General features: G+C 42.6%; 2 protein-coding genes across 5 annotated transcripts in view; one reads left to right on the top strand and one right to left on the bottom strand.

Annotated features, from left to right (window-relative positions):
• The window catches only part of SUGCT (succinyl-CoA:glutarate-CoA transferase), a 769,733-nt gene extending 764,140 nt beyond the window's left edge, over window positions 1–5,593 (bottom strand). For all 4 annotated transcript variants that reach the window (XM_055293359.2, XM_055293357.2, XM_055293358.2 and 1 more), the window contains exon 1: window positions 5,434–5,593. In XM_055293359.2, the coding sequence (XP_055149334.1) occupies window positions 5,434–5,554 (121 nt within the window). In that variant the 5' untranslated portion in view covers window positions 5,555–5,593. The remainder of the gene's footprint in view (window positions 1–5,433) is intronic.
• A 35-nt stretch (window positions 5,594–5,628) lies between these two features.
• On the top strand, window positions 5,629–7,817 carry MPLKIP (M-phase specific PLK1 interacting protein). Its single transcript, XM_055293360.2, has 2 exons — window positions 5,629–6,328; window positions 7,298–7,817. Exons 1-2 carry the CDS (start codon window positions 5,990–5,992, stop codon window positions 7,496–7,498), a joined length of 540 nt encoding a protein of 179 aa, XP_055149335.1. The 5' UTR covers window positions 5,629–5,989; the 3' UTR covers window positions 7,499–7,817.
• The last annotated feature ends 16,465 nt before the right edge of the window (window positions 7,818–24,282 follow it).

Genomic DNA, 24,282 nt, shown 5'->3' on the forward strand with positions numbered 1-24,282 from the left:
TTAGCCAGGTGTGGTGGCGTGCGCCTATAATCCCAGCTACTCAGGAGGCTGAGGCAGGACAATTGCTTGAACCCAGGGGGCGGAGGTTGCAATGAACCGAGATTGCACAACTGTACTCCAGCCTGGGCAACAGAGCAAGACTCCACCTCAATAAATAAATAAATAGACACATAGATCCATGGAACAGCATAGAGAACTCAGAAATAAACCCACATACTTACAGCCAACTGATTTTTGACAAACTTGACAACATTTACTGGAGAAGGATACCCTTTTCAGTAAAAGGTGCTGGGAAAATTGGATTGCCATATGCAGAAGAATGAAACTGGATCCCTGTATCTCACCATATAAAAAAATCAATTTGGCCGGGCATGGTGGCTCACACCTATAATCCCAGCACTTTGGGAGGCCTAGGCGGGCAGATCAACTGAGGTCAAGAGTTTGAGAACAGCCTGACCAACATGGAGAAACCCTGTCTCTACTAAACACACAAAAACTTCGCCAGGCGTGGTGGCGCATGCCTGTAATTCCAGCTACTTGGGAGGATAAGGTAGGAGAATCGCTTGAACCCGGGAGGCAGAGGCTGCAGTGAGCCGAGATCGTGCCATTGCACTCCAGCCAGGACAACAAAAGCGAAACTCCACCTCAAAAAAAAAAAAAAAAGAAAGAAAGAAAAAAATAAATTCAAGATGGATTAAAGACTTGAATGTAAGGATGAAACTCTAAAAATACTGAAGAAAACCTAGGGCAAACTCTTCTAGACATTGATCTAGGCAAAGAATTCATGACTGAGACCTCAAAAGCACAGGCAACAAAAACAAAAACAGGCAAATGGAAATTAAGCTAAACAGCTTCTGCATAGCAAAAGAAATGATCAACAGAGTGAACAGATAACCTGAGGAATGGAAGAAAATATCTGCAAACTACATACCCAACAGGGGACTAATATCCAGAATTTGCAAGCAACTCAAACAACTCAACAACAAAAAACAAATAATCCTATTAACAAATGGGCTAAGGACATGAGTAGGCATTTTTCAAAACACAAGCATATCAAAAATGTTCACCATCAGCGGGGCACGGTGGCTTACGCTTGTAATCCCAGCACTTTGGGAGGCTGAGGTGAGCGGATCAGCTGAAGTCAGGAGTTTGAGACAAGCCTGGCCAACACGGTGAAACCCCCATCTCTGCTAAAAATACAAAAATTAGCCAGGCGTGGTGGCACACACCTGTAGTCCCAGCTACTCTGGAGGCTGATGCAGAACAATCCTTGAACCCAGGAGGTGGAGGTTGCAGTGAGCTTAGATCTTGCCACCGAACTCCAGCCTGGGTGACAGAACGAGACTTTGTCTCAAAAATAAATTAACTAATATGAATCCTGAATTTCTTTATTTTATTTTTATTTTTTTTGAGCCAGAGTTTTGCTATTGTCGCCCAGGATGGAGTACAATGGCGCAATCTCGGCTCACTCCTGATCTCAGGTGATCCACCCACCTCAGCCTCCCAAAGTGGTAGGATTACAGGCATGAGCAACACCACGCCCAACCTGATTCCTAAACTTAATCCAATAACAGATTTCTTCTCAAACATTGGCAGTATGCTGTAATCATTTTAAATTCATAACCAGAAAATGAGTTGAACAAAAAATTCAAGACGCTAGGGAAACAAAGTAAAAACAGTTCGTATATTGCTAGAATTGTCTATTAAGAGTCATGTTTTCATGCCTTTTAATCTTCCCTGAAAATTTCTGTGTACTGCCATGAGTAAAATTTTTAAAAAATGTTCAACATCACCAATCATCAGAGAAATACAAATTAAAAACCACAATGAGATATCATCTTACATACATCAGAATGGCTATTAAAAAGACAAAAAAAATCACAGGATGTTGGTGAGGAAGCTGAGAAAAGGGAACTCTTATACACTGTTGGTGGGAATGTAAATCAGTGCAACTTCTATGGAAAACAGTATGGAGATTTCTCACAGAACTAAAAATAGAACTACTGGAAGATGCAGCAATCCCACTACTGTGCATCTACCCAAAGGAAAAGAAATCATTATATCAAAAAGACACCTGCACTCATGTTTAATAAAGCACTATTCATAAAAGCAAAGATATGAAATCAACCTAAGTGCCCATCAATGGAGCACTAAATAAACAAAATATGGCATATATACAAAATGGAATACTATTCAGCCATAAAAAAGAATGAAACTATGTCTTTTGCAGCAACATGGATGGAACTGGAGGCCATTATCTTAAGTGAAATCACTCAGGCACAGAAAAACAAATATTGCCTATTCTCCTTTATAAATTGGTGCTAAATAATGTGTACATATGGAAGCAGAGTGTGGAGTGATGGGCAATGGAGACTTGGAGGGTTGGGAATGTAGAGGGAAGGGGATGGACTACAGGAGGTTGCTTACTGGGTACAATGTGTGTTGTGCCAGTGATGGATGCACCGAAGGCCCTGACTTCACCCCAATACAATATATCAATGTAGCAAAACTGCACTTGTACCCCCATGAATATATGCCAAAAAACATCATAACTGGCTGGGGCACAGGGGGCTCATGCCTGTAATCCCAGCACTTTGAGAGGCCCAGGTGGCTGGATTGTGTGAGCCGAAGAGTTCAAGACCAGTGCGGGCAACATGGCAAAACCCCATGTCTTCAAAAAATACAAAAATTAGCCAGGCATGGTGGCACGCACCTCTGGTTTCAGCTACTTGGGAGGCTGAGGTGGAAGGATCGCTTGACCCAGGGAGGCAGAGGTTGCAGTGAACTGGGATTGCACCACTGCACTCCAGCCTGGATGAAAGAGCAAGACATGTCTCAATACTTAAATAAATGAAAAGTATATATAGAGAGAGTATACTGCTATAAGACAGAAAGACACAACTCAAACTTTTTTATTGGTCAGTTTTATCTTGCTACAAAATGTACTACTAGAAGCTTAAAAAGAGCATGGCTTTTGAATTTTAATAAATTTTAGTGAACTTTAGTTAGATTGAAGTTATACAGATAAATGGGTTGATGGAATAAAGATCTATATACTCATTATGCGTTCATCAATTAAACTGTTTACTATTAAATTAATTTGTTGGTTGGGCATGGTGGCTCACCACACCATTTAATTGCAGAGTTTTGGGAGGCCAAGGCAGGAGAGAGGAACACTTGAGGTGGGGAGTTCTGGGAAACACAGCAAGACCCTGTCTCTACAAAAAATAAAGAAATAAAAAAAATTAGCCAGGCATGGTAGCATGAGCCTGTAGTCTCAGCTACTTGGGAGACTGATGTGGGAAGATCACTTGAGCCCAGGAGGTCGAGGACGCAGTGATCTGTGATCTCACCACCGCACTCCAGCCTCGGTGACAGAGTGAGATCCCCCCCCATCTCCATCATAATAATAATAAAGTTAATTTTGGTCCCCACCACTCTCACTTTTCTGCCCCCTCCCCTGAGTAGACTGGCTGATGATCTAAAAGGTGAAAATTACCTATGTGATGTATGTGAACCTTTTTTTTTCCAGTGGGGTGGGGGGGCATGATAGGGTCTCGCTCTGTTACCCAGGCTGGAGTGCAGTGGCACAATAGCGGATCACTGCAGCTTCGACCTCCTAGGACTCAAGCCATCCTCCCACCTCAGCCTCCCAAGCAGCTGGGACTACAGGCGCACGCCACCAAGCTCGGCTAATTTTTTTGTATTTTTGGTAGAAATGGGGCTTCACGATGTTGCCCAGGCTGGTCTTCAACTCCTAGGCTCAAGCAATTGTCCCACCTAGGTCATTTTATTCAATAAATATTCAAATGAGCAATTCCCAAGCATTAAGTTAAACACTAAAGACAATGTCCAGAAAGGTGAATTTTTGGCCAGAACAGAACTACTGTATATAATAAAGTGGATAGGCTGGAGTCCTCAGACCTTAATTGTATCACTAAACCTTAATGGCAATATGCTACCTTGATTAACTCTATCACTTATATCTACAGAAGAAACGAAATGTAGTGAATTGAATTTCCACAGAATAAACAAACAAAAAAACCCTGTGTGTGTGTCTCCATTCATCAAGGAGGATAGAAGCTGAGAAGATACCACACTCGTCAGCTTGGGATGTCACAGAACATGTCAAAGAAGACAGCGAGGAGTAGCAGCTACAAGAGGGTGAATGGAAATCACGGTCCAGGCTACACATTAGGCTATGATTTAATGAGTCCTAAAGCTCTTTTAAGATTCTGTATCCTACGCCGGACGCGGTGGCTCACGCATGAAATCCCAGCACTTCGGGAGGCCAAGGCAGGCGGATCACTTGAGCCCAGGAATTCGAGACCAGCCTGGCCAACATGGTGAAACCCGTCTTTACTAAAAATACAAAAAAAATTAGCCGGGCATGTAGCACATGCCTGTAATCGAGGCTACTCTAGAAAGCTGAGGCAGGAGAATCGCTTGAATCCGGGAGGCAGAGGTTGTGGTGAGCCAAGATTGCGCCACTGCACTCCAGCCTGGGCGACAGAGCGAGACACTGTCTCAAAAAAAAAAAAAAAAAAAATCCTGCATCCTGCAACTAATTTCAGGATTCATAGGGGCCGCGCGCGTAATCATAGAGATTACGTCTAATCTCAACACTTTGGGAGGCCGAGGCGGGAGGATAACTTGAGGTCAGGAATTCGAGACCAGCCTTGCCAATATGGTGAAACCCCGTTTCTACTAAAAATACAAAAATTAGTTGGGTATGGTGGCCGGCATGCCTATAATCCCAGCTACTCGGAAGGCTGAAGCAGGAAAATCTCCTGAACACGGGAGGGGGAGATTGCAGTGAGCCGAGATTGCGCCACTGCAGTCCAGCCTGGGCGACAGAGCGAGACTCCGTCTCAAAAAAAAAAAAAAAGAATAAAAGAAAAAAGGAAAAAAAAAGATTCATAGTGGACTACCATTCCCAAATTCAGAGGGAGTAAAGAAAGTTCTATAACACTGTAGTAAAGCTAAATTTCATCCTCTAAATAAAATTCTGTGACAGGTAACTGTACAAGGGCATCTTTTATTGTACATGAAGTGTCAAGTTATTCAAAGCAGCGGGCTAAAGTCCTTTCTGAAATGTGGCTGGGTGTGCATTTTCGAAGTTACTTAAACTTGGCGGATGAAAGGACAGCAGTAAAGAGGCCCCAAACGCGAGCCGCGGGACGCGCGGGAGCCGGACCCCACCGCGCACAGAGCCCTCGGTCACAACAACGCGCGGGGCAGAGGCGACCCTGGGCGGCCAGAGCAGGGCAGGCCGGCCGCAGGCCCACGGAGCGGGGTTGCAGGGAGGCGAGCAAAGCCACTGCTGCGGCGTCAGCAGAGACTTCAGACCCCGATTGCTCTCCTCAGGGCGCCCCAGGAGGCAAGCTGGGGCAGGGGTCCCTTTAGCCGCCCAGACCGAATCTCGGAGGGTACCTGACTGCGGGCGGCCAGTCCACAGCCCCCTCCCGCCGCCCCGGCCGGAGAAGAGGCAGGTTCTGCGCAGAGCTGCCACCCTTGCCAGCGTCGCCAGCATCGCGTGCATCTCAGATGGCATCGGTCCTGGTACAAGCGGCGAACTCCGTGCGGCGCCACCCGACGCCACTGGGGGGCACCCACGGACGCCGCAGACCCCGCCCCCGCCGGGCGGGGCGGAGCACTCCCAGTCGTCCGCCGGGCCAGCTTCTCGTCTGTCGGTCAGTCCAAGGGCACCCAGACTGGAAAGGTTGTTGCTGGGTTTGGGTGTCCGTCCTTTCCTGTGTCCTTTTCTTCCTCTTTTCACTTAGATCCACTGAGTTTCTTGCCAAGTCAGTAATTTAGGTAATCCCGCCGTCCCCGGCGGAATCTTTGTGACGCCGGAACCGATGTGCCGTAGGGTGGCTGCGGTCGGAGGACTGTTTTGGTAAAGGACTAGCAGTTTTCTGTGGAGGGCCAGTCGATACAGTTCCGGTGGGAGAACGCGGCTGCGAGGTTTTCGGCTTTGGCCCCTGATATGCAGCGACAGAATTTTCGGCCCCCGACTCCTCCTTACCCTGGTCCGGGTGGAGGAGTTTGGGGTAGCGGAAGCAGCTTCCGGGGAACCCCGGGCGGGGGCGGACCACGGCCGCCCTCCCCTCGAGACGGGTACGGGAGTCCGCACCACACGCCGCCGTACGGGCCCCGGTCTAGGCCTTACGGGAGCAGTCACTCTCCGCGACACGGCGGCAGCTTCCCGGGGGGCCGGTTCGGGTCTCCGTCCCCTGGCGGCTACCCTGGCTCCTACTCCAGGTCCCCCGCGGGGTCCCAGCAGCAATTCGGCTACTCCCCAGGGCAGCAGCAGACCCACCCCCAGGTAATAATAATAGCCAGCGTTTGCCGAGCTCTTACTGTATGGCAGGCACGGTACTAATATTCCCTTTACGTGGATTATTTTGTCTAATCCTCTCTGAGGTACTATTGTTAGCCCAATTTTGCAGATGAGCGAACTGAGGCTTAGAGAAGTTGAGTAACTTTCGGAAGATTACCCCAAAGAGTGGCAGAGCCATACGTTCTGTTTTCGAGCCCTCGTGCTTTTTACCAGTATACTGCCACCCATACACAGATTTTCCTAATTCTCCATTTCCTCCTGTTTGCCAAGGGCCTTGCCAGTTTGTTTCAGGAAATCGTTCTTTTTCTTTTTCTTTTTCTTTTTTTTAATCTTTCCTTCGAGCTACACTGGCTTCTGCTCCAACTTCCCTGGAAAGAAAATCGGTGGTAGGGGAATTTTTCCATTCATTTAGTGAGAGTAAATACAAAAGACAGAGGGAGTATCTCTAGCATGTCTAGGATTTCTGTGGTTTACAACTTGCAACTACGTGGTTTTCCAACTCGCTGTATTCTACACCAACCCCCTACCCCTTTTGAGCCTGGAACTAAGGAGTAAAGAAAATGTTCATGAGCTAGAAAGGTTCTAGAAACTTTAAAACTATAGTATTGTTTTCTCCTGAAAAAAATGAAAATTTCGAGGGAAAATTGAATATAATTACTTGATTTCATCACTGCTTGTATTTAATTACTGCAAAGTTACTACATTAGACACAAAAGTATTTGAGATGACAGTGGTCATGGAATTATAAATAAATGAGAATAACAAATTGCTTTAAGTACTTTTTTTAAGAAATAGAAACACTTGATTAAAGGAAGCATGGACTTTATAATTGAACATATTTAGGTTCAAGTCACAACTTTTAAGCAGCAATGTGATTCCCACTAACCTTTAGCTAAAGGAAGAAGTACCAATTATCTTTACTAAGTGTTTTTTTAACTGATTTTTTTTCTAAAGGGTTCTCCAAGGACATCTACACCATTTGGATCAGGGCGTGTTAGAGAAAAAAGAATGTCTAATGAGTTGGAAAATTATTTCAAGCCTTCAATGCTTGAAGATCCTTGGGCTGGCCTAGAACCAGTATCTGTAGTGGATATAAGCCAACAATACAGCAATACCCAAACATTCACAGGCAAAAAAGGAAGATACTTTTGTTAACATTTCTGAAATTCAACTGGAAGCTTCATGTGTCAGGAACATCTTGGACAAAACTTTTAAGTTGTGTTGATATAAATTTACCCAAAGATGATAACTTTGATTGGATAATTAGTAAGGTCTTTTTGTTATTTTTCATCGTATCAGGTATTGTTGATATTAGAGAAAAAAAGTAGGATAACTTGCGACATTTAGCTCTGGAAGTACCTACCACATTTTAGAGATTTACCGTTTCCATATATTTAACATTCCTGGTTATATAATGGACATTTGTCTTTTAATTGTTTTTTCAATGTTTTAAAATAAAACATTTTGTCGTCTAGCTATTGTGGTTTTGTGGTATGATAAAGAAGTAGACTTATTACAGTAATGCTTTGTAATCACTTAGAGTTCATAGGTAAATGTTTTGCAAATTATTTTTGAAAATGAAATAGATACACCATCCTTTGAGCTGTAGACAGCTCTGTATTTGTTTATAAATAATGAGGATGAGAATAACAGAGTTCTGTTCATACTCATTTTATCTAATGCTTCTGTTAAAATGCATTAAAACTTGAAGCCCCAGAAACCCACTTAAGCATAACTTTATACTCATTTAACTGGAAAAGGCAAGAATAGACCATGCATAGCTAAATCAAAGTGTTCCATCTGAATTTCTCTATACCTCTTAGCATTATGGAGTTAGTTTCTCTTGAGGCCAAAGAAGATAGCTACCAGCAGTCTCAAATCACTTCCATTGCAAAAAGAACATATCATCTCCATCAATCCAAGAGAAGACAAATTTGCCATACTTAGATCATGTTTCTGTATTATTGAACCAATTAACTATGGCCAAAGCCACAGTGAGACCTAATTAACTTGAATCATGGACACATCACCATGATGAGACAGGATTCTGTGACCTTGAGCACCACTGGGCCTACCTGGAGTAGAGAAGTGGTTTTCCAAATTAAGGGAGCTGTGTATACATACCTATAGTTCTGGAGAGAAAAATATGGAAGAATTGTTACCCCAACTATTTTTTAAAAATCAAGTGGTTTTTGTTTGTTTGTTTGTTTGTTTTTTGAGATGGAGTCTCTGTTGCCCAGGCTGGAGTGCAGTGGTGCAATCTTGGCTCACTGCAACCTCCGGCTCCTGAGTAGCTGGGACTACAGGCGCATGTCACCATGCCTGGCTAATTTTTGTATTTTTAGTAGAGACCATGTTTTGTTTTTTTTGTTTGTTTTTGTTTTGTTTTTGAAACAGGGTCTCACTCTGTTGCCCACGCTGGAGTGCAGTGGCGCAATCTTGGCTCACTGCAACCTCTGCCTGCTGGGTTCAAGCGAGTCTCCCGCCTCAGCCTCCTGAGTAGCTGGGAATACAGGCGTGTGCCTGGCTAATTTTTGTATTTTGAGTAGACATGGGGTTTCGCCATGTTAGCCAGGCTGGTCTCGATCGAACTCCTGGTCTCAAGTGATCCCCTACCTTGGCTTCCCAAAGTGCCAGGATTTCAGGCATGAGGCACCGTGCCCAGCCCAGAACATGTATTTTTAGTATTTTTAGTTTCACCATGTTGACCAGGCTGATCTCGAACTCGTGATCTCAAATGATCCACCCATCTCAGCCTCCCAAAATGCTGAGTTTACAGGCGCGAGACACCATTCCCGGCCAAAATCAGGTGTTTTAACATACAACACAGACTCTAGACATTTTGAAGTTACAAAATATGAAGATAGAGCTAGTAAAACTTTTGTTTCAACATTCCCAGAAAGAAACATGTAAAAACAAAATGGTCACACCTATTTGAACCATACCCACAGAATTTTGTTCATTAGGTATTTCACAGAGACTAGAAAATAAGAATGGAAGGCTTTTAGATTAATAAAAGCTCCATGAAAGCCAGGATTTTGGAAATGCTGTTTCTACAAGTTACTAGCTAGCTGAGTTCACTTCTCTATGCCTCAATTTTCTCATATGTAAGATGAGAAAATTAATAGTACCTGTGTCATAGAGGTGTTGTGTTGGAGGATTAAATGAATATATGTATGAAACTCTTAAGCCAGAGCCTGGCACATAGTAAGCACTCAATAAGTGGTAGCTGTTACTTTCTTTCTCATTTACCCCCATTTCCTCAGTTTTTAGAATAGTGTCTGCAAGATAGTAGGTACTTAAGTGATAAATGGATGTAGAAATTCTGATTTTAACTACTATATTGTTCTGCCTACACCCTGTATATAAAAGGGATAACTTAGTAATTTTTCCCCAGTATTTTAAAGAAAAAGTCCTTATTCCCAACATTATGTCTTTCCAGATATGTTGAGGTCATGATGTATAATGGAAATTAAAGCAAAGAGAATACTTTTTTAAATACTTTATTGAACTTTATAGGTAAGAAATGTTGTCTTTAGTAAATGACATTTGGAAATAATTTACTGAAGCATCTCTTAGATCATTGGGTTATTAGTAAAGACAAAAGCAGAAGTTAGGAAGGATTTTGTGCCAGTGTATTTATATTGTATTTGGAAGACATTCAAACTGTAACTCTTCTAATGGTCTACATACATTTTATTTCACTATAAGTGTAACAAAGGTAAAATTTCTTGCTAAAGCTTACCAACATCTACTTCTAGAGACCTGGCCTGAGTGTTTTAAGAAAAATTTTTGTCCTCAGGAAAGATGCATACACTGTAAGTAGTGTATTCAGTTATCAAAATTCTTGTGGCATTGATCATTTGGTTTGTTACCGTTACTCTATTTTTATTTAGCTGAGTAAAAGGAATTGATTATTCTTTAAAATGAAAGGGATTGTTTTTTAATGTTCTAGGGTACACATTTTACCTCCATAAAAATGCTGAATAACTTTTTAGAAAAACTTACAATTAAGTATACATCTTAAAAATTCATATGCCTAAAGGATGGAAGTGTAGTCTATAGTCGAGTCTTCAAACAAGGGTCCACATACTCCTGGGAATATTAAACTTTCTAAGGGATATGCAGGCATAAATAGCTTTAAGGGAATGCAAATGCAGATCCCAGTGCCCATGTAAATTCTTTTTTTTTTTTTTTTTTTTTTTTTTGAGACGGAATCTCACTCTGTCTCCCAGGCTGGAGTGCAGTGGCGCGATCTTGGCTCACTGCAAGCTCCGCCTCCCGGGTTCACGCCATTCTCCTGCCTCAGCCTCTCCGAGTAGCTGGGACTACAGGCACCCGCCACCACCTGCGGCTAATTTTTTTGTATTTTTAGTAGAGACGGGTTTCACCGTGGTCTCAATCTCCTGACCTTGTGATCCGCCCACCTCGGCCTCCCAAAGTGCTGGAATTACAGGTGTGAGCCACCACGCTTGGCCCCTTAGCCGACTTCTGACTGCCATAATTAAGAGAATATGATGGAAGTTAATGTATTTTCATTGTGGGTAAAGTGGGGTGTTAAAATTGAGTTATAGGCCAGGCACCATGGCTCACACCTGTAATCCCAGCACTTTGGGAGCCCACGTGGGCAGATCACTTGAGGTTTGGAGTTCAAGACCAGCCTGGCCAATATGGTAAAGCCTCGTCTCTACTAAAAATACAAAAATAAGCTGGGCATGGTGGTGCGTGCCTGTAATACCAGCTACTGGGGAGGCTGAGGCAGAAGAATCACTTGAACCCAGGAGGCAGAGGTTGCAGTGAGCCGAGATAGTGCCACTGCACTCCACCCTGGGTGACAGAGTGAGACTCCATCTCAAAAAAAAAAAAAAAAGTTATATTGGCCCATGTGGAGATGTTCAGAATTCAGATGTATTATCAAGTTGGGAAATAATGATGAAAGTGTTCAGTGACCTTGCCTTTTTGTTTCTGGACTATTCAAAAAATCATTTCTTCTGTGGGTGCATTGTGTGAAAGGAAAGCAAAGAGCATGAGTTTAACATGAAGGAAAAGATACCTTATTTTTAGGCGAAAAGCAAATGGTAAGGCTCTTTGCCTCATCTACCTAAGAATTAAAATATTCAAGATTAGTAAAAAAGCATGATTAGTTTTGGTGAATCTCCTGTGAAGCAAGCTCTGTATTTCCACCATTATTTTTTTTTTTTTTTTTTTTTTTTTTTTTGAGACGAAGTCTTGTTCTGTCACCCATGCTGGAGTGCAGTGGCACAATCTCAGCTCACTACAACCTCTGCCTCCCAAGTTCAAGCAATTCTCCTGTCTCAGCCTCCCGAGTAGCTGGGACTACAGGCGTGTGCCACCACACCCGGCTAATTTTTTGTATTTTTAGTAGAGACAGGGTTTCAGCGTGTTAGCCAGGATGGTCTCAATCTCCTGACCTCATAATCTGCCCAGCCTCGGCCTCACAAAGTGCTGGGATTACAGGCGTGAGCCACCGTGCCCGGCCCTCCACCATTCTTGATAATTATAAAGAGCCTGATGAAGATATCTCAATTCCTGTCTCAGTAGCATAGTTTGCATGATTTCAAGGAGGAGGTAGTTAAAAGTTTCATGAGGTAGTTAAAAGTTTCATGTTTACTTCTGACATACTAACATTACATCTTCAAGTTAAAAACATATTTTAGAAGTAAATTCATGAATTTATATTTTCTGAAACATTTTCAGATTCTTAAGAGAAACATTTTCATTAACCCTTGTCAGTACATTTATTATTAGGTTCTATAAATTCCATATTAATTGTTTTATGTAGGCCAAAGTCTCCTGCTATTGTCACTCAACCATTTCTCTGTTTCATTCATTCCTACCATATACGTAGGTTTAAGTTAACAGAAATATGTTGTAGTTTTTTCTGTAAATAAGACGCGTAATCGGCCGGTCAGAAGGTAGTGAGTTATCTTGATTGTTCACAGTCAGTTACAGATCGAACTCCTTGTTCTATTCTTCACCCCGCTTCTCACTGCTGCACTTGACTAGTCTGGGAAAAAAAATACATAGTAGTGATCAGTACACCTTATATAAGCCCTGAACTTCCTAATGACCTCTTTTTTTTTTTTTTTTTTTGAGGCAGAGTCTTGCTGTGTTGCCCAGGCTGGAGCAGTGGTGTGATCTCAGCTCACTGCGACCTCTGCCTCCTGGGTTCAAGCAGTTCTCCTGCCTTAGCCTCCTGAGTAGATGGGATTACAGGTGCAAGCCACCACGCCTGGCTAATTTTTATATTTTTAGTAGAGATGGAGTTTTGCCATGTTGGCCAGGCTGGTTTCAAACAGCTGACCTCAGGTGATCCACCCGCCTCAGCCTCCCAAAGTGCTAGGCTTACATGGGTGAGCCAGTGCACCCAGCCTGAATTATCTCTTTTATTTTGCTCATAATTTCCATGATTTATCATCTAAGATGCTTTCAGATTCACTATTATTTTATATGCCAGCTGGTAAAAATACTGCCAGTTAAGCTGTGACATGTCATTGATTATAAGATACATCTGAATTTCAGAGATGTTAAATACATGTCTTAGTTTGATAAAATACCATACAATACTTTTTTTTTTTTGAGACCGGTCCTGCTATGTTGCCCAGGCTGGTCTCCAACTCCTGCCTCAGCCTCCCAAGTAGCTGGGATTACAGGTGTGTGACACTACACCCAGCTCATATACAATACCGTTTTTTGTTTGTTTGTTTGTTTTTTGAGACAGAGTCTTGCCCTGTCGCCCAGGCTGCAGTGCAGTGGCGTGATCTCGCCTCACTGCAACCTCCACCTCCTGGGTTTAAGCAATTCTTCTGCCTCAGCCTCCCGAGTAACTCGGACAACAGGCATGCACCACCACGCCTGGCTAATTTTTTGTATTTGGTAGAGATGGCGTTTCACCATATTGGCAAGGCTGGTCTCGAACTCCTGACCTCGTGATCCGCCCACTTTGGCCTCCCAAAGTGCTGAGATTACAGGTGTAAGCCACCACTCCTGGCCTACAGTACTCTTAAAAGCAGAACACATACTTAGATATAGGTAGCTATATAGAAGTAAATGTCTCCAAAAAGTAGTGTAGGACAATACATTTGAAAATCGGCTTTAACCCATCCTGGCTAACACAGTGAAACCCCGTCTCTACTAAAAATAAAAAAAAATTAGCCAGGCATGGTGGCGGGTGCCTGCAGTCCCAGCTAGTTGGGAGGCTGAGGCAGGAGAATGGTATGAACCAGGGAGGCAGAGGTTACAGTGAGCCGAGATCGCGCCACTGCACTCCAGCCAGGGCGACAGAGCGAGACTCCATCTCAAAAAAAAAAAGAAAAAGAAAATCAGCTTTATTTAATTAGGGTTAACTCTTCTCAGATATTTGTATTTGTTCAAATTCATTAAAAACCATAATTGAGGCTGGGCGCAGTGGCTCATGCCTGTAATCCCAGCACTTTGGGAGGCTGAGGTGGGCAGATATGAGGTCAGGAGTTCGAGACCAGCCTGCCCAACATGGTGAAACCCCGTCTCTACTAAAAATACAAAAATTAGGCATGGTGGCATGTGCCTGTATCCCAGCTGCTTGGGAGGCTGAGGCAGGAGAATTGCTTGAGCCCAGGAAGTGAAGGTTGCAGTGAGCCAAGATCTCACCACTGCACTCCAGCCTGGGCAACGCAGGGATATCCTGTCTCAAAAAAGAAAAAAAGTTTTACAGTTAAAAGATTGGCAACAATCTAAATGACCATAGGAGAAAGGATAAATAAGTTGCATATTTGCACAGTATAACAAGATAGTTGATTAAATTAGAGCCATTTGATACAACATGAATAAATCTAAAATTGTGTACAAACAAAAGCCAAAGCAAAACTTATGTGATATTCTTTACATCAAATTTAAAAGTCTGCAGAACAATATGCTGTACTCTCTATAAATGGTAAATATAAGGTCATACTGTAAATACAAATGAAGGTAACAAATGCTTTAGATATAGTAATTATTTTGGGGTAGTAATTATTTTGGGGTGGGTTTGGGGAGATACAAGCTTCAGATGGACTTGGATGTGTGAGTGGGTATGTATTTCAAGTCAACCAAATTTGGAAAATGTTGAAATTTATTAAACCTCACCATGGAATACACGTATATTTATTTTCTCTTCTTTGAAATATTTTATAATAAAAAATTTACTTTGACCTCCTAACTCATACTGTGATGCCAGTCAGACAAAATACCAAAGTCAGACAAAAACATTACAAGGAAGGAAAAATACATACCAATATCTCATGACCATAGATGCAAAAGTTCTCAATAAAGTGTTACCAAATAGAATCCAACAATAAATAAAAAGAATTATATTGGCCAGGTTCAGTGGCTCACAGCTATAATCCCAGCACTTTGGGAAGTCAAGGTAGGAGAATCAGTTGAGCCCAGGAGATGGAGACCAGCCTGGGCAACAAGGTGAGACCTTGTCTCTACCAAAAAAATTGAAAAATTAACTAGGCATGGTGGTCCACGCCTGTGGTCCCAGCTGGATAGGACCACATGGGAGGCTGAGGCAGAAGGATAGCTTGAGCCCAGGAGGTCAAGGCTGCAATGAGCGGTGTTCACGCCACTGCACTCCACCCCAGGGACAGAGCAAGGCCCTGTCTCAAAAATAAAGTAAGATAAAAATAATTATATACCATGACCAAGTGGTATTTATTCTAGATATTTAAGGCTTAGCATCCAAAAATCAAAGTAATCCATCACATCAATAGACGAAAAAAGAAAAATCTCATTATCGTATGAATAGATGATGAAAAAGCTTTTTTTAAAGAAAATTTGAGACAGAGTCTCACTCTGTTGCCCAGGCTGGAGTGCAGTGACATGATTTTGGCTCACTGCAATCTCCACCTCCAGGGCTCAAGGCAACCCTCCCACCTCAGCCTCCAGAGCAACTGAGACTGTAGTTGCACATCACCATGCCTAGGTAATTTTCATATTTTTTATAGAGATGGGACTTGGCCATGTCACCCAGGCTTGTCTTGAACTCCTGGACTCAAGTGATCCTCCCACTTCAGCTTCCCAAAGTGCTGATGTTATGGGTGTGAGCCACGGTGCCCAGCCACAAAAAAGCACTTGACAAAATTCAATACCCATTCATGACAAAAACTCTCAACAAGCTAGGAACAGGAGGGAACTTTCTAAACTTGATTTTTTTTTTTAATTTACAAAATTCTACAACTAACATCATACTTAATGGTAAGAAATTAGATTCTTCCCACTAAGATCAGGAAAAAGGTCAGGATGTCCTCTCACCACTCCTATCAATATTGTACTGAGATGCTCACTAATGCAATAAGACAAGGAAATAAAGAGTATAGAAATTGGGAAGGAAGAAATAAAACTGTTCTTCAAAAATGACATGATTATGCAGAAAATCAGAGAATTGAAAACGGAAAAACTTCTGGAACTAAGGTCGCAGGATACAAGGCTAATACACAAAAGTAAACTGCTTTCCTACATACCAGTAATAAACGGGAATTTGAAATTAACCTAATACCATTTACCTTGGCACCAAAAAATAAGAAATGCTTAAGTATAAATCTAAGAAAATATGTGTAAGACTTATATAAGGAAAACTACAGAACTGGTGAAAGAAATCTTAAGAAATTTAATGTATCCCATGCACATGGGTAGGAAGATTCAATATTGTCAAGATGTCAGTTCTTCTCAACTGGATTTGTAGACTCAACTCAGTCCCAGTCAAAATCCCAGCAAGTTATTTTGTGGGTATAGACAAATCGATTCTAAAGTTTAATTGTAAAGGTAAAGGACTCAGAATAGGCAACACAGTATTGATTGAGTACAGAGTTGTTGGGGGACCGACACTACCAGACTTCAATATTTATTATAAAGCTACAGTAACCAAGACAATGTGGTATTGGCAAAAGAATAGACAACTAGATCGATGGAACAAAATAAAGAGACCAGAAATAGACCCACACAATTACACTTGTGTGACTCACATGAATACAAATTGATCTTAGTCAAAGATCAATTGATTTTTGATCAAGGAGCAAAGGCAATTCAATGGAGAAAGGATAGTCTTTTCAACAAATACTGCTGGAACTACTGGACATCCATATGCAAAAAGTGAATCAAGACACATCTTACACCTTTCACAGAAACCATCAAATGGATCATAGACCTAAATGTAAAACACAGAGCTATAAAAGAAGACAGCAGGAAAAAACCTGTGTGAACTTGGGTTTGGCTATGACTTAAAAAATTTTTTTTTTTGTATAAATTTAAGGGCCACAAGAGCAATTTTATTACATGGATATATTACGTAGTGGTGAAGTCTAGGCTTTTAGCATAAGCATCACCTGAATAATGTACATCGTATCCACTAAGTAATTTCTTATTCTTCAGCACGCTCCCACCCTTCCTACTCTCCAGTGTGTATTATTCCACACTGTATGTCCATGTGTTCCCATTATTTAGCTTCTACTTACAAGTCAGAGCTTGTAGACCAAGTGTGGTGGCTCACACCTGTTAATTCCAGCACTTTGGGAGGTTAAGGCGGGCAGATTGCTTGAGCCCAGAAGCTCAAGACCAAGCTGGGCAACAAAGTGACACCTCATCTCTACAAAAAATACAAAAATTAGCTAGGTGTAGTGGTGCACGCGTTGGTCCCAGCTACTTGGGAGGCTGAGGCAGGAAGATTGTTTGTTTGAGCCTGGGAGGTCAAAGCTCCATGATCAAGCCACTGTACTCTTGCTTGGGTGACAGAGTGAGACTCTGTCTCACAAAAATAAAGTAAAATTAAAACCCAGTGTAAAAGTGTAGTGTCACCAGATTTTTCAGTTTTTCAAAAGACTCCCCAAAACTTGGGCTTTTTTACTCAAAATCTCCCAATTTGAAACTGATTGATTTTTTTGTTACTGTTTAAATAATGTACGTCAAAACCACATATCAGCTGAATCCCAACCCCAGGTTACCAGTTTATGACCTTTGTTGTAAATGATTAACAGAATTGTGCACACATTGTTTTTTATTTTTTATTTTTTTTAAATTTTATTTATTTATTTATTTTGAGACGGAGTTTCACTCTTGTTGTCCAGTCTGGAGTGCAATGGCGTGATCTCAGCTCACCGCAACCTCTGCTTCTTGGGGTTCAAGCGATTCTTCTGCCTCAGCCTCCGGAGTAGCTGGGATTACAGGCATGCACCACCACCCACGGCTAATTTTTTTGTATTAGTAGAGATGGGGTTTCTCCATGTTGGTCAGGCTGGTCTCAGACTCCGGACCTAAGGTGTTCCCTCCGACCAGCCTCGACCTCCCAAAGTGCTGGGATTACAGGCGTGAGCCACGGTGCCCAGCCTATTTTATTTTTTTTAGAGAGAGTCTCATTCTGTCACCCAGGCAGCAGTTGAGTAGTGTGTGTCATCATAGCTCACTGCAGCCTCAAACTCCTGGGATCAAGCAGTCCTCCCTCCTCAGACTCCATAGTAGCTGGAACTACAGGTGCATGTCACCACACCTGGCTGATTTTTTTAAAAGTTTTGTTTATAGAGACAGGATCTCGTTGTGTTGCCCAGGCTGGTCTCGAACTCCTGGCCTCAAGCAATTCTCCCATCTCAGGCCCCGAGAGTGCTGGGATTACAGGCATGAGCCACTGTGCTCAGCCCAATGCTTTTTGTTTGTTTTTTCTTTTTTGAGACGGAGTCTCACTCAGTCACCAGGCTAGAGTGTAGTGGCATGATCTCGGCTCACTGCAACCTCCAACTCCCTGGTTCAAGCGATTCTCCTGCCTCAGCCTCCTGAGTAGCTGGGATTACAGGCATGGGCCACCACGCCCAGCTAATTTGTTGTTGTTGTTGTTTTTTGTTTTTTTAGTACAGACAGGGTTTCACCATGCTGGCCAGGGTGGTCTCAATCTCCTGACCTCGTGATCCACCCGCCTTGGCCTCCCAAAGCGCTGAGATTACAGGCGTGAGCTACGGCGCCCAGACATTTTTTTTTTTTTTTTTTTAATAAACTTGTTGAACCAGGATCTTTCTGGGGTGGAAAAGTTATTATTCTATATATTTTTTGAGATGGTCTTGCTCTGTCACCCAGGCTGGAGTGCAGTGGCACAATCACATAGTTCAGTATAGCCTTACCTCCCCGGTCCAAGAAATCCTCCTACCTCACTCTCCAGAGTAGCTGGGACCACAGTCGCGCACCATCATGCCTGACTAAGTTTTAGTTGGTGGTGGTTTTTAGGTTTTTGCTTTTTTTTTTTTTCCATAGAGATAGGGATTCCCTAGGTGTTGTCCAGGCTGGTGTCAAACTCCTGAACTCAATCGATCCATCCGCCTCAGCAAAAGTCGCTTTTTAAGTTAGGATTAGGATTTATTAAGTAACTTACCTAAATATTCTCATGATGTGTAGATATAAAGGAATTCTCATTGTTGACTGACATTCTACATATTAGGACTAGTTTTGTAATTCAACACTGTCTATTGAGAATGGATGACCATGACGCTTTTTTTCTGAAACATAATTAACATCACTACATGAGCCCATCGAATATGTGAGCAGACTCCATATTATATTATGAATCCTGAATTTAAACCAATAACAGATTACATCTCAGACTTTGGCACTATGCTGTAATTTTAAATTCGTAACCAGAAAATGAGTTGGACAACAAATTTAAGACTGTAGGGAAACAAAGTAAAAACAGTTTGTATATTGCTAGAATTGTCTATCAAGAGTCATGTTTTCATGTCTTATTTTGTTTTTTTATTTTTTTTTTTTGAGACAGAGTCTCACTCTTGTCACCCAGGCTGGAGTGTAGTGGTGCGATCTAGGCTCACTGCAACCTCTGCCTCTAGGGTTCAAGCAATTCTCCTGTCTTAGCTTCCCGAATAGCTGGGATTACAGGCACCCGCGACCACACCCGGCTTATTTTTGTACTTTCAGTAGAGACGGGGTTTCTGTATGTTGGCCAGGTTGGTCTCGAACTCCTGACCTCAAGTGATCCGCCCGCCTTGGCCTCCCAAAGTGCTGGGATTACAGGCGTGAGCCACCACAACCAGCTGTTTTCATGCCTTTTAATCTTCCTTGAAAATTTCTGTATACTGCCATGAGTAAAGTGTTTGTCACTTTCAGCTATATGGTATTAATTCAAAACAAAAACAGCTTTAGGGTCTCAGTGTATGACTTGAGTTCATAAAGTTAAGTAACTAATTGAACAAGGCAAATTAAAAGAACTGAGGCTTCAATTGTCTTTTGTTTAATAATCAGTTTTCTGTTTATCACAGACACTCCTTAGCTGCAGTTCAGCTTGATGTTTGCTATTTCTGGTAATATGAATAATATATGCTCCTATTAAAAAATTCAAATAATTCAGAAATGTGTAGAGCAGAATGTGAAAATCTCTTGTAATCCCAATCCAGTTAACTGATTAGTCTTTCCGAAGTTTTTTTGTTTTTTTTTGTTGTTGTTGTTTGTTTTTTTTTGAGATGGAGTCTTGCTCTGTCGCCCATGCTGGAGTGCAGTGGTGGGATCTTGGCTTACTGCAACCTCTGCCTCTCGGATCAAACGATCCTCCTGCCTCAGCCTCCCAAGTAGTTGGGATTACAAGTGTGCGCGACCATGCCCAGCTAATTTTTGTATTTTTAGTAGAGACGGGGGTTTCCCCATGTTGCCTAGGCACGTCTCAAACTCCCGACATAAAGTGATCTGCCTGCCTCAGCCTCCCAAAGTGCTAGGATTACAGGCGTGAGCCACTGCACCCTGCCTCCAAAGATTTTTATGTGCACTAACACATACATTTTTTTGATGGTTTCGTACTAATTCACGGTTTTGCGTTACCTCACTATAGTTAGCGATTTTTGTCTTAGTCTGGATTCTGTCAAGTTGTAAGATTCAGAAAACTTAAATGGCCTCATGGAACAAACATACTTTATTTTAAAAGTCCAGGGCCTGGCTGGGTAAAGGAGTTTAAGTAATGCTGTTAGTCTTGGCTGTGCTCTTTTGTTCTGCTCTTTCCTGTCTTGGTCCCATTTTCCAGCAGCCTCTCACCTTGTGATGACAATAAGATTAATATAACTCTTCTTATCAACCCCCCAGTGGAAAGGAGATATTCTGGCTTTTTTTTTTTTTTTCAAGCAGGGTCTTACTGTGTCACTCAGGCTAGGGTACAGTAGCACAATCATAGCTCACTGCAGCCTCAACCTGGCAGGCTTTTTTTTTTTTGTATTTTTAGTAGAGACTGGGTTTCACCATGTTAGCCATGGTGGTCTCGATCTCCTGACCTCGTGATCCGCCCGCCTCCGCCTCCCAAAGTGCTGGGATTACAGGCGTGAGCCACCGCGCCCGGCCTTGGCAGGCTTCTTAACAGTTTCACAAGAGTCTTGTAATTGCACCTCATTTGTTCTGATTAAATCACATGTCCATCCCTGAATCTGTAACTGTGACCAAGAAGATGTGATGTTGCTCAGCAGGTCAAGTCTAGGTCACTTGCTATCCATAGAGGCAGAGGTGGAATTAGTGTCCCTCTAAATCACAAAGACCGAGAATAAGGGAATGCACAGTTTCCCAGTAGAAAATAGGATGTTGTTGAGAAAAAAATGAATACTCAGTAAGACAAGACATTCTTTTTTTTTTTTTTTTTGAGACGGAGTCTTGCTCTGTCACCAGCTGGAGTGCAGTGACGTGATCTTGGCTCACTGCAACCTCTGCCTCCCAGGTTGAAGCGATTCTCCTGCCTCAGCCCCCCTTGTAGCTGAGACTACAGGCGCACGTCACCATGCCCAGCTAATGTTTGCATTTTTAGTAGAGACAGGGTTTCACCATGTTGGCCAGAATGATCTCAATCTCTTGACCTCATGATCTGCCTGCCTCGGCCTCCCAAAGTGCTGGGATTACAGGCGTGAGCCACCACGTCTGGCCAGAAAAGGCATTCTATGTCCTGGCAGCCCAGTTTCCATACAAAAACCTTTTGCTATACATATACTATTTTGGTTTTTGTTTTTGTAGTTTTCTTTTTTTCTTCTTATTTTGAAAACGGGGTCTTGCTCTCACCCAGCCTGGAGTGCAGTGGCACCATCATGGCTCACTGCAGCCTTGACCTCCTGGGCTCAAGTGATCCTTCCATATCAGCCTCTTGAGTAGCTGGGTCTATAGGCGTGCACCACCATGCCTGGCTAATTTTTTTGCTGTATTATTTTTTGCAGAGACAGTGTCTCACTATGTTGCTCAGACTGGTCTCGAACTCCTGGGTTCAAGCCATCCTCCTGCCTTGGCCTCCCAGTGTGCTGGGATTACAGGCATGAGCCACCAGGCCCAGCCTTGTAGTTTTGTTTTTATATTATATGTTGACTGTTAAATTTATAGAAAAGTTGCAAAGATAGTACAGAGTTCCCATATAGCCTTCACACAACTTTCCCTGGTGCTGACATCTTACATAACCATAGAACATGTGTTAAAACTAAGAATACTAAACAAATTACAGACTTCATTTGTCTTTCATTGCTTTTTCCAATAATTATCTTTTTGTGTTCCAAGATCCAATCCAGGATTCCACACTGCATTTAGCATCTATATACTTTCTTAAAAATAGTCACACCCGAGCTAATGTAACTGTCTAACCTACATGACAAAACATACCTCCTCAGGGAAATAGCTGGAAGTCTCATTATTCATTCCCATTGAGGGTCAAAAACCCATGGATGATTTGTATTTCTTTTCAGGTCTAGATATAATACAACTTCTCATGGCAAATGATTGCCAAATTACACTTAACTGACTCCAGCTCAGTCAACATGCAATGATAGAAAGAAAACATGGTGGCCGGGCACAGTGGCTCACGCCTGTAATCCCAGCACTTTGGGAGGCTGAGGCAGGAGGATCACAAGGTCAGGAGTTCAAGACCAGTTTGGCCAACATGGTGAAACCCCGTCTCTACTAAAAATACAAAAATTAGCCGGGTGTGGTGGTGTGCTCCTGTAGTCCCAGCTACTCAGGAGGCTGAGGCAGGAGAATTGCTTGAACCCAGGAGGCAGAGGTTGCAGTGAGCTGAGATTGCTCCACTATAGTCCAGCCTGGGCAACAGAGCGAGACTCTTATCTCAAAATAAAAAAAACAAAAAACAAAACCATGGTAGCCACAATTGGAAAAAAAGAAAAGACAAACTTCCCTTAGGAAAGGAGAGAAATGAAAACATACAGTGGTCATTGGTTGCAATCATACAGGTATAACATCCCCTAATTGAAAGAAATAGCAAAAACTCGCAATCATCTTGGCAGCAAAGTGAACTTCTTTTTTTCTTTTTCTTTTTTTTTTTTTTGAGATGAAGTCTTGCTCTATCACCCAGACTGGAATGCAGTGGTGCGAACTCAGCTCATTGCAGCCTCCACCTCCCGGGTTTAAGTGATTCTCATGCCTCAGCCTCCCGAGTAGCTGGGATTACAGGCACCCACCACCATGCCAGCTTTTTTTTTTTTTTTTTTGTATTTTTAGTAGAGATGGGGTTTCGCCATGTTGGCCAGGCTGGTCTTGAACCCCTGACCTCAGGTGACCCACTCACCTCGGCCTCCCAAAGTGCTGGGATTACAAGTGTGAGCCACCGTGTCTGGCCTATTTTTTTCTTTTTTTGAGGTGGGATTTCACCACATTGGCCAGGCTGGTCTCAAAATTGTCAGCCTCAAGTGACAGGCCCGCCTTGGCCTCCCAAAGTGCTGGAATTACGGGCATGAACCGCCACACTCAGCCCATATACAGATTTAATTTGTATTTGTTCATTAAAGACTAAGCTTGTATAGTGTGCCAGGCACAGTACTTGATGCTAGGAGCAGAGAAAATCAAAACAAACAAACAAAACTATGGCCCTCATGGACCTTATATGGGGGAAAAAATGAAGCAGGAGAGAGCAGTGAGCTGGTCTGTTCTTTGTTTGGCAAGCAGGGATTTTCTAGGAGTCCAGATAGTTTTTCCATAGCAACAGGACAGAAGTTAGCGAAATGGAAACGATTGCAAAAGGTAGAACTGATGTAGTAGGAGTTATGGGATTTCTCCTATCTATTTATGGACATGGTCACTTTCATAACAATATGTATACCATGTTATCATCATGGAATGTAAATTCAGGTTAAACAAGAGAATTTCACAAGTATAATAGCATTCTGTAGTATATAAAAGTTTGTGTGCCGGGCACGGTGACTCACGCCTATAATCCCAGCACTTTGGGAGGACAAGGCAGGCGGATCACCCGAGGTCAGGAATTTGAGACCAGCCAGGCCAACATGGCGAAACCCCATCTCTACTAAAAACACAAAAATTAGCCGGGCATGGTGCCGGGCACCTCTGATCCCAGCTACTGGGGAGGCTGAGGTAGGAGAATCACTTGAACCCGGGAGGTGGAGGTTGCATTGAGCTGAGATCGTGCCACTGCACTCCAACCTGGGAGACAGACTGAAACTAAAAAAACAAACAAACAAAAAAATTCTGTATACTTTCTGGCCAAACCAGTTCGCTCATAAGTCATTAATCAATTCCATTATAGGTAATTTGTTTAATGTTTACAGTTTTTATGGAGAAAATAAGCAACACACACATTTTAATAGTGTTCATTTATTTTTGCATGAGTTCTTAAAATACATATCTCTTCCTTTCCTTTTTTTTTTTTTTTTTTTTTTTTTTTTGGAGACAGTCTCATTCTGTCACCCAGGGTGGAGTGCAGTGGCACAGACTCGGCTCACCACAACCTCCACTTTTCGGGCTCAAGCGATTTTCATGCCTCAGCCTCCTGAGTAGCTGGGACTACAGGTGCCTGCCACTATGCCTCCTGACTAATTTTTTGTATTTTTGATAGAGACAGGGTTTCACCATGTTGCCCAGGGCAGTCTGAAACTCCTCAGCTCAGGTAATCCGCCTGCCTTAGCCTCCCAAAGTGCTAGGATTTCAGGTGT

Source organism: Symphalangus syndactylus, chromosome 9 (genome assembly GCF_028878055.3).
Source record: "Symphalangus syndactylus isolate Jambi chromosome 9, NHGRI_mSymSyn1-v2.1_pri, whole genome shotgun sequence".
Lineage (NCBI taxonomy): Eukaryota > Metazoa > Chordata > Mammalia > Primates > Hylobatidae > Symphalangus > Symphalangus syndactylus.

Excerpts from the sequence above, each read along its gene's own strand:
- MPLKIP (XM_055293360.2), top strand. The coding sequence starts at position 5,990 with ATGCAGCGACAGAATTTTCGGCCCCCGACTCCTCCTTACCCTGGTCCG. Across the intron at positions 6,329-7,297 it reads AGCAGCAGACCCACCCCCAG|GGTTCTCCAAGGACATCTAC; the intron begins GTAATAATAATA and ends TTTTTTCTAAAG.